This window comes from Hibiscus syriacus, unplaced genomic scaffold, assembly GCF_006381635.1.
Source record: "Hibiscus syriacus cultivar Baekdansim isolate YM2019G1 unplaced genomic scaffold, ASM638163v2 tig00110160_pilon, whole genome shotgun sequence".
NCBI classification, from domain to species: Eukaryota; Viridiplantae; Streptophyta; class Magnoliopsida; order Malvales; family Malvaceae; genus Hibiscus; species Hibiscus syriacus.
This window is the reverse complement of record NW_024062608.1, coordinates 2,295,050-2,305,767: the sequence shown is the minus strand read 5'-3', so window position 1 is coordinate 2,305,767 and position 10,718 is coordinate 2,295,050. Positions and strand designations below refer to the sequence as shown.

At 38.5% G+C, this 10,718-nt stretch overlaps 1 protein-coding gene and 1 pseudogene across 1 annotated transcript; both read left to right on the top strand.

The window, feature by feature from the left end:
* The first annotated feature begins 2,117 nt into the window (after positions 1-2,117).
* On the top strand, positions 2,118-4,585 carry LOC120216513. The gene is made up of 7 exons (XM_039213909.1): positions 2,118-2,617; positions 2,708-2,819; positions 3,051-3,237; positions 3,376-3,521; positions 3,807-3,957; positions 4,011-4,314; positions 4,423-4,585. Exons 1-7 carry the CDS (start codon positions 2,118-2,120, stop codon positions 4,583-4,585), a joined length of 1,563 nt encoding a protein of 520 aa, XP_039069840.1.
* A 410-nt stretch (positions 4,586-4,995) lies between these two features.
* LOC120216512 lies at positions 4,996-10,517 on the top strand (annotated as a pseudogene).
* The last annotated feature ends 201 nt before the right edge of the window (positions 10,518-10,718 follow it).

The following is a 10,718-nucleotide window of genomic DNA, read 5'->3' as shown; positions in this document are numbered from 1 at the left end:
ATGTGTTCGCCTAAAAGTTGCACGGTTAGGACATCGAGGAGGCAAAAATGGAACCTTTACCTTAATAGTAGAAATCGAGTCATCTTGCAAAATGACATCAACAAAAATATAGTACATCAAAAGTTGCAGCCTTTGCAATTTTTTGGTTAATACAAGCCGTCCAATAGGAACATATAACATATATTATAAATAGTTTCAAAGTCATGGTTTTCGAAGTTGGAGCAGGCCACAGTTAGGTGAGCTGGGCTTCTTAATGGCCTATTGATTTCCCCGAAAAGGCAGGAAACCCAGGCAAAAAACGCTGGTCAAAGAAGAAGATACATTTATTAGGACGCCCATGCCCACATGTCTGCACCCAAAAAAAAAAAAATCAAATTAAACAAAGTTTCCTCAACAGTGGGCTAATTTGAATTTTGTTAGTAGGATGATATGGACAAAAAGTCGATCTTTATGATTTATCACCGCGTGGGAAAATGCTCTCCGCGTATGAAAACTCAAATAATGCTTTCCTGCATTTATACAAAAGCTATATAAAGGCAAGGTAAAAAACCACTCTCACTCTTTATTATTTCCACTTAATTTCCAAAATATTACAATAAAAATAAATCCAAGCTCAATCTATACAGATAAGCTAACTACAACTCCAATAAAAATTAAAATTAGTTATGGAATTAGTCAAATCAAAGAGTTTTAATCTCGTAAGTAAAATATGAACACTAAACTTATTTTTATTAGATCAATTAATTTTGAATTGAAATATTTATTCAAAACTAAATCAACATGGAATCTAAAATTTTCTTTTTCTCGTGCTTCTAATATTTTCTTTAATTATTTAATTTATAGAAACTGAAACTTCCGCGATATTGGTGAAAGCATTTCCGGAGATCTTCTGAAGAATACTTGCTATTTTACTCGGTTATCTTTTTTCTCTTTTCCTGGTAGTTTCTCTACTTTCAATATATATGCATGTATATTTGAATCAAACAGAGGAAATAGCTTTAGGAACAAAACCGATTTGAAATTCATTGAAATATAAAGGGAATGAAGAATTTTTTAATGAGAGTTTCGATTTGAAGCCGAAGCACTCGTCGGAGGAAGCGTTGGAAAGATGGCAGAAAGTTTGTGGTTTCATCAAGAATCTGTGTTAGCAGTGTAGTTAGCAGTGCTGATAGTATAATTGTGCAGTTTTGTTGTAACTGTGCCATACACGTGGCACTGGCTATGTGGTTAGTTTTTAGAAGGTTGTTACTAGGTTATTAGGATTGTTAGAGCAAACTGCTCAATGCAGTGTATATAAACCTGCTTACACTCAGTAATAAAGCAAGTAGTTTCTGTGCTTATCTCTATTGTTAACTACAATTCTAATATGGTATCTTTCGCCACTGATCTTGGGGTTTTCTATTTGGCTTTCATTGCTTGAGTTCTTTCTTGATGGATTTCTCCACCAGTGCTAAGTCATTCTCTCACAAGAAGGTAAATTTCATCCTCGATGAGATGAATTTTCTCCTTTGGAAGCAACAAATTTTTCTCACTATTCGGAGCCATCGTCTGGAACGATTCCTTATCAGTGTTGTGGTGACTCCGTCGGAGACTATTGTCAATGATGATGGTATTGTTCGTGTCAATGAAGCATATGAAGACTTCGTGTCTCAAGATAGTGCTCTTTCCTCATGGTTATTGTCTACTATTATTGCTCATCTTCTTCTTCAATTTGTCGGTGCTGAAACAGTGGCGACTGTCTGGAATACGGTTTTCCAGTTTTTTGCTAATCGTTCAACGATTGTGGTAATGAGTCTCTACTACAAACTTCAGTCGTTAAAAAAGGTGGTGTGAATATGTGTTCTTACCTTACTTGTGTGAAGGAGGTTTGCGATGCTTTAGCATCTTGTGACATTGTGGTGCCTCAGGTTGAGCACATTGGGAGTATTCTGAAGGGTCTTCCATGAGAATATCAGCTCTTAATGGTAATTATAACTTCAATAAGGGAAACATTGTCTTTAGATAACATTTATACTGTGCTTCTTGATGCAGAAACACAACTTGTTAGTTTTGAGTATCAGTTGGAAACCTTACCGATGAGTGCAAACGTTGGTTAGGGAGAGATCCAAAACTCATCGATGTCGAGTTTAGGTTATGATCAGCGATCTGGAACTCGAACTGGTGGTCAAGGTCCTGGTCGATCACGGGTGCAGTGTCAGCTTTGTGGGAAGTTTGGACACCTAGTTGATCGCTGTTGGCATAGATATAATAAAGATTTCTTGTGTGTTGCTGCTGTCAATTATGGATCGCATCAATCGGATCATAAAGCTGCTTCTTCTACATATAACTCGACGATTTTATCCTCTGATGTTGGCTGTGAGTGTTGTACTAAACGAAAATCTGGTTCGGTTGTGATTGGTCAACTGCAGGCTCATGTTACTTCTATGACATCTGAGCGTTGGGTGGTTGACTCAGGTTCCACGCATCATGTTACTTCAGACTCCAATAAGGTCTTGAATTCATTTGAGTTTCTCAGTCCAAGTAAACTTTTAGTTGACAATGGTATGCCTCTTGATGTAGCTTTGGTTGGTCATTCTCATGTTCATGCTTCTTCACGTATGCTTTTGCTGAATGATTTGTTGCATGTTCCTTAAATAACCAAGAACTTGCTTTCCGTCTCTAAGCTTGCTAGGGACAATAATGTTTTTCTTAAGTTCCATGCCAATAGATGTTGCGTATGTGATGAGGCAACTGGGAATGTTCTGCTTCAAGGAGAGGAGCATAGAGGTTTATATTCGTTTGCTATGGATAATAACTCCTTAGCAGTCAATCTTGCAGAAGTCAGTGCTAGCTTAGCTTCTTCTTCATTGGATGAACTCTAGCACAGGCGTCTTGGTCACCCAACTGTTGAAACCTTAGTAAAATTAGCTAGAGAAATAGGCATCAAAGTTCATTCCAATGTAAATAAAGAATGTGTTGCATTTCATATGGGCAAAAGTCACAAACTGCCCTTTATTGAATCAAATACATCAATTGTTGCTTCTTTTAATCTTGTGTATTCCGATTTGTAGGGACCACCTCATGTGGAATCCAATGGATTTCGTTTTTATGTTTCGTTTATGGATGTATTTACACGACACACTTGGATTTACCTGTTAAAACGGAAGGATGAGGCTGTGTTGGTATTTCAGATGTTTCAAAAACTTGTAGTTAATCAGTTTGGTAGTACTATCAAAGCTTTACAAACTGACTGGGGTGGTGAGTTTTGCAGCCTATTATATGTATTGACCAGTGAAGGAATTTCACATCGACTGACATGTCCATACACCTCTGAGTAGAACGGTGTCGTAGAGCAGAATCATCATCACGTTATTGAACTAGCTCTTGTTTTATTAGCTCAGGCATCTCTGTTAATTAAATACTGGTCATATGCTGCTATCTCAGTAGTTTACTTGATTAACCGTCTTCCTACTAAAGTTCTACAAGGCTTGTCTCCGTTTGAGAAGCTATATGAAAAGAAACCAAATTGTTCCATGATGAAGGTTTTTGGTTGTCAATGTTTTCCTCATCTAAGGTTGTTTCAAAAGCATATACCATCGTTTAGGTCTCAAGCCTGCACTTACCTGGGTGTTAGTCCTCGACATAAATGATTTCAGTGTTTGGCGTCTGATGGAAGAGTATACATTTTTCGACATGTTGTATTTAATGAGTTCGTGTTTTCGTTTGTAGGACTGAGGACTTGTGGTTCATTGAAATTTGATGTAATTATGGTTCAAACTCATCAGTCTTTATGAGTTATTACTAGTTTGAGGAAAACATGTTTTTAGTATTCACATGATGCTCCAAATACTGTTGTGCAACCCACTGTGAATGGTGCGGTTGACTGTGCTTCAAATGATGTTGTATCAGGGAGTGTTGTGCCCGTAGATTCTAATGGTGTAGATACTGGTGCTGATCATGACGAATTTGACAATGTTGGTGTGCCACTAATGCTACTACTGAGCATGAAAGTGCTGCACCTGTTGTGTCAGCTGGTGCATATGCTGGTGCTAGTCGTGATGAGTCTGAAATTGTTGGTATTGACACTACTGTTGTTACTGAACCTAGTATTGATGTTTCTTCATCTCGCATTCATCCTATAATGACACGTAGTAGGTGTGGTATTTTTAAACCTAAAGTTTTTTCGAGTGTTGTGGATGATGATGTTCCTGCTACAATAAATGCAGCACTACAGTCTTCTCACTCGACTGTTGTTGTACATGAAGAATACAACACTCTACAAAATAATGGTACTTGGTCTTTGGTGCAACTCCCTGAAGACAGAACTGCAGTTGGGTACAAATGGATCTTTCGTATTAAATGAAATCCTGATGGATCTATTATTCGATACAAAGCTTGCTTGGTTGCCAAAGGGTTCTCTCAAACCCATGGTTATTATATTAGGGATATGTTTAGCTCGGTAGTTCGCTTTTCCATGATTAGTACAGTTCTGTCTATTGTTGTCTCTAATGGTTGGGAGCTTAGGCATGTTGATATAAATAATCTGTTCCTTAATGGAGACCTAAGTGAAGATGTCTACATGCAACAACCTCCTAGGTTTGAGTAGTTTGATGAGCATGACAATTATCTTGTATGTAAACTTCAAAAAGCTCTATATGGTCTTCGATAGGTTCCTCATAATTGGCATATAAAACTCAAAGACGATATGTTGCAAATGGGATTCTCAGTATCTCAGGCAGATCCTTCATTGTTTATTAAGCATACTAGCAATGTATATATTTATATCTTGTGTATGTGGATGATATAGTTATTACAAGGCAGTCTTTTATTCTAATCCAAGAGGTTGTGTCAATGTTGCAGGGTCGGTTTTTGCTTAAGGATCTTGGGGATTTAAGCTTCTTCCTGGGCATTGAGGTCAAACGTGTTGATGACTCAATAGTTTTGTGTCAGAAAAAATATATACTTGAGTTGCTTGAGAAGACCGAGATGTTGACTGCTGTAGGATGTACCACACTTATGGTAGTGTCATCCAAACTTTCTCATGAAGCAGATGATCTTCTTAGTAATGCAAGTGATTACAGAAGTGTTGTTGGTTCACTTTTGTATGTTTGTTATACAAGACCAAACATTTCGTTTAGTGTGGCCCAAGTTGCACAATATATGCATGCTCCACAGGAAGCTCACTTTGTTGTTGTAAAAAGGATACTTCGATACTTATGTTCTACTTTAAACTTTGGTCTTGTGTTCTCACCTATTGATAGCGGATTGAATATTGTTGCTTTTGCTGATGCGGATTGGGGTGCTAGCATTGACGATCGACGTTCCATCACTGGGTATGGTGTGTTTCTTGGTAAATGCTTGGTTACATGGTGCTCGAAAAAGCAACGTACAGTTTCTCGGTCCACAATGGAGGCCGAATAAAAAAGTGTAGCAGATGTAGCTACTGATATAACTTGGATAAATGCTCTTTTGACTGATCTTGGCATCCAACAGTGTCACGAGCTGGTTGTATGGTCTGACAACACTAGTGTCGTGGCCATGAGTTCCAATCCCATCTATCATGCTCAGTCTAAGCATGTGGATCTTGATGTTCACTTTGTTCGTGAGAAGGTGATAGCTGGTCAATTATGCGTTAGTTATGTTCCTACTATGCATCAAATAGCTGATGGGTTTACCAAACCTCTTTCTCGAGCTGCATTTGAGGAATTTCGATCCAAAGTGTGTGTTCATTCTTTTAGCCAAGGAAACGAGAAGAAGTAGGGAGAATATTAGCAGTGTAGTTAGCAGTGTTGATAGTATAATTGTGCAGTTTTGTTGTAACTGTTCCATACAAGTGGCACTGACTATGTGATTAGTTGTTAAAAGGTTGTTACTCGGTTATTAGGGTTGTTAGAATTAACTGCTTAATGCAGTGTATATAAACCTGCTTATAAATAAATCAAGTAGTTTCTGCTTATCTCTATTGTTAACTACAATTCTAATAATCCGAAACGACAGTTTCGATTCACTGCCAACCTCTTCAAGCGCCACGAGGCTGCTGCTATGCGACGATCCAATCAGGTGCCTTGAATTTCTAAATCCAGTTTCTGATTTAGATTTAACTGCTGAAAATATATGTTCTAATTTTCTTTTCTTTTCTTTCCTTTCAATAAAGTGCGGTAAGGTGTTGCTTTCTGTTTCACTATAACCTTATGAGATCACGTTTTGATGTCTATAAATTAGCTGAAATTTTCGGAGAGTTGTCGAAGCTTTTCAAAAGAGCAAAGAAGGAAAATTATAAACACTTTTTTACTTTATTTATCTATCTATATATATATATAGCGCTGAAATTCAATTCTGATTTCTCGAATTTAACTGTTTCTTCTTTCACAATTGAAAACCGAAAAATAGGAACTCCTCTATATGTTAAGCTCATTTGAGTGAATATAAATAGTATTGTGATTTCAAATTTGGCATCGTATAGCTTATTCTTCTTGATCTGTAACGTTGCAGGAAAAATTGAGAATTGCTGTACTGGTTTCGAAAGTTGCCTTCCAATTTATCTCAGGTGAGATTTTTGCAGAAAAATCAAATTTGTTGCATTTTATTTTTAATGAAAGCTGCTTTTCCACTTAACTGATTTTTTTTCAGGTGTACAAACAAGTGACAGTGATTATGTTGTCCCTGAAGAAGTCAAAGCTGCTGGTTTTCAACCTTGGGGTGTGTGCTTTTGTGTCGTTGATAGTCGGGATAGCAACGGAAGGAGGGCCAAAGGGAGCTCATGATGGACTTGGGATTGTTGCGAGTTTCTGATTGGTTGTGTTTGTCATAGCGACAAGTGATTATCGCCAATCTTTACAGTTCAAGGATTTGGACAAGGAGAAAAAGAAAATCACAATTCAGGTAACAAGAAATGCACGTAGGCAGAAAATGTCTATATACGATTTGCTTACTGGGGATATTGTACACCTCAAAATTGGTGACCAAGTTTCTGTCGACAACCTTTTTATCTCGGGATTCTTTGTACTAATTGATGAATCAAGTTTAACAGGGGAGAGCGAGCCGGTAATGGTGAATGCTGACAACCCTTTTATGCTTTCTGGTACTAAGCTTCAAGATGGATCGTGCAAGATGGTGGTTACTTTTGTTGGGATGAGAACACAATGGGGTAAATTGATGGCAACCCTTAGTGAAGGGGGGATGCTGAGACCCCACTGCAGGTGAAATTGAATGGAGTTGCGACCATTATTGGGAAGGTAGGCCTGTTTTTTGCTGTGGTACCTTTTGCTGTATTGGTGCAAGGACTGTTCCTGAATAAACAGCAAGACGGGACAATCTGGAATTGGTCTGGCGATGAGGCATTGAAAATGATGGAGTTCTTTGCTGTTGCAGTTACAATTGTTGATGTTGCGGTTCCCGAGGGTCTACCATTGGCTGTGACACTGAGCCTTGCTTTTGCAATGAAGAAGATGACGAATGATAAATGTCACGGGACTAGATTTCTGCTACTCGATTCGTGCGACACTTGGACAATTTTCAGGTCGAAATGATGCCTAAGTTAGCCTTAACCACGTCCTTTTGAGTCTCTGACTCATTAAGCAACGGAAAAACCCAGTAGGATTAGGCAGCAATGCAAAAGCCAAACATCACTGGGGCTAATCCAAGCCAATAAGGTTGAATGGATCTCAGAAGCATGATCATTGTGGGAATTTCTTAAGTCACCACGACTTGAACCACTTTGGAACTCCAAAAGAACTCGGGAAGAAACAACCATTAGCTATCACGTTCGACAATACAAATCACAAAGGCTTTAGCACAAAAGTGAACAAGCCGATAAAGCTAGAAAGCTAGAAACAAAGGAACTCAGAGAGAATAAGAGTAAATTCCTGAGTTTATTAGTCTAAAAGAATGGAATTGATGGAATGATTACAAATGAGGGGATGAGTTCTCTATTTATAGTTGAGACCCTCAAGATCTAACGGTCTAGATCAAAGTACATCGATGGCTTAGATTGAATCCTACCTTATCAAGAACTCTATCTCTAAGGTATTTGAATTCAAATACAACATTATCCCTAATTAAGTATTTACCTCCTTAATTATTGGATAATATTATCCTTTATGAAACCTTCCAATGAATGGGCCAGGTTTAATGGTTCTGGGTAAGCCCAACACTCCATAGGATTATCCTAAGAAATTCACACACACGTCTCGGTCCGAATCTACGAGCCTTGACAAAATTACCTCAATCGAACATGTAACATCCTTGTCGCTTCTCTCGGATGCCTCGGACTTGATCCTTCATGCACTTGTAAGCATTCTCCAAGAACTAGCCAACTCAACATTCCCAACAAGCCCAAGTATGCGCACATAGAACTCTTCTTGTGAACATTTGCGTCAATGTCCATGGGCCAAAAAGTTTTGGTCCATGACATAAAGCACTAGTTCGTCACCTTGCAGCTTGTGAGACTATGGGGTCAGCAACAAGTATTTGTAGTGATAAAACTGGGACACTAACCACTAATCATATGACGCTTGTAAAATCATGCATTTGCACGAGTGTCAGGGAAGTTGGTAACAACAATAAAGCTTCTCTCTGCTCTGATATTCCAGAATCTGCTGTGAAACTTCTGCTACAATCAATTTTACCAACACTGGGGGTGAAATTGTTATTAACCAAGATGAAAAACGTGAGATATTGGGAACACCCACAGAGACTGCTTTGTTATAGTTTGGCTTATCTCTGGGTGGAGACTCCCAAGCAAAACGAATGGTGTCAAAACTTGTTAAGGTTGAGCCATTCAACTCTACAAAAGAAACGAATGAGAGTAGTCCTGGAAATTACTGAAGGAGGTCTACGAGCACACACTAAAGGTGCTTCGGAGATAGTTTTGGCTGGATGTGACAAGGTGATTAATTCAAATGGGGAAGTTGTTCCCCTGGAAGAAGAATCTATTAACCACCTTAATGTTACAATTAACCAGTTCGCTAATGATAATGAGGCTCTTCGAACCCTGTGTCTTGCATATATGGAACTGGAAAATGGTTTCACCCCTGACAATGCCATTCCACTTTCTGGATATACTTGTATAGGAATTGTGGGTATTAAAGTTCCAGTTCGCCCTGGTGTCAAAGAATCTGTTGCTATTTGTCGGTCTGCTGGGATTACTGTACGAATGGTTACTGGAGACAACATAAACACTGCAAAGGCTATAGCCAGGGAATGTGGAATTCTTACAGATGATGGTATAGCTATTGAAGGCCCTGCTTTCAGAGAGAAGAGTCGGGATCAAATGCTTACTTTAATTCCAACTCTACCTTTTTATTCTTTGATTCAAAACTTTACCTAGTTAGGTACTTTAAACACGGATAAGTCCAGTAATTCACACCTAGATTTCCTTTCCTTTTGCAGGTGATGGCTCGATCCTCTCCCCATGGACAAACATACTCTGGTAAGGCAATTGCGAAGTACATTTAATGAAGTTGTTGCTGTGACTGGTGATGGAACAAATGATGCTCCAGCTCTGCATGAAGCAGATATTGGACTAACAATGGGCATTGCTGGAACTGAGGTATTCAATGCATTATCATTTTTGTACTCTGAATGCATCTTGTCACAATCAAATGATTTTATATAGAATGAGTTAGATAATGATGCATTTTCTCAATGGAGTGCTAGCCCTAGTGTGATATAAAAGAAGGGACATAAACTTGAGTACAGAAGAAGGGCTTGAGAAAAAGCCCCCTAAGTATAGGAGGGAAGCCTTTATGATTAGTTTTGATGCGATATGTGTTGCCTGATGATGAAATACTACCACCACCTTTCATGCACTTGATGCTGGAACGTTGTAATAATGGCTGTCCCTATTACATGCTAGTATTCCCCCCCCCCCTAAATATATAAAGAAATGCTTGATATTTAACTGTATCAAGATTCAACTAATCTCAATTCTCAATTCCAGGTGGCCAAAGAGAGTGCTGATGCCATAATTCTGGATGACAATTTCTCAACAATGGTGACAGTTGCCAAATGGGGTTGTTCAGTATACATGAATATTCAAAAATTTGTACAGTTTCAACTGACAGTCAACATCGTCGCACTGATTGTTAACTTCTCCTCGGCATGTTCGACTGGTAAGAAGGGGATACGTTTTGTCTACATCTATTTTATACTTATGCTTTCATTGCAAATGAATATAATGTTGTCATATTTGCTTATGCTTTTTTGCACCAAATCATTTTTCAGGGAGCGCTCCTCTCACAGCTGTTCAGCTATTGTGGGTCAAGATGATTATGGATACTCTGGGAGCACTAGCGCTCGTAACTGAGCTTCCAACTGATGAACTAATGAAGCGTTCACCAGTTGGAAAGAAAGGAAATTTTATCAGTAATGTGACGTGGAGGAATATCTTAGGGCAATCCTTTTATCAGTTTATGGTTATATGGTATCTTCAGGTGAAAGGAAAAGCAATGTTTAGTCTCGACGGACCTGATTCTGACCTGACACTGAACACGCTTATTTTTATTTCATTTGTTCTGTCAGGTAACCTTCTATTATGAGCTTCTTGATACTTACTCTTCTTCTGTCTTCAATAGCTATACTCTGCTATGCACAAGAAATTCGCACTTCTATATGTCTATGAATTTACCTTACAAAGTATGCTCCATAATTTCCACAGGTATTCAACGAGATCAGCTCACGTAACATGGAGGAAATAAATGTCTTCAAGGGTATATTAGATAACTACGTTTTCGTGGCTG

Excerpts from the sequence above, each read along its gene's own strand:
- LOC120216513 (XM_039213909.1), top strand. The coding sequence starts at position 2,118 with ATGTCGAGTTTAGGTTATGATCAGCGATCTGGAACTCGAACTGGTGGT. Across the intron at positions 2,618-2,707 it reads ATGCTTTTGCTGAATGATTT|ATGTTGCGTATGTGATGAGG; the intron begins GTTGCATGTTCC and ends CCATGCCAATAG. Across the intron at positions 2,820-3,050 it reads TAGCAGTCAATCTTGCAGAA|GGACCACCTCATGTGGAATC; the intron begins GTCAGTGCTAGC and ends TCCGATTTGTAG.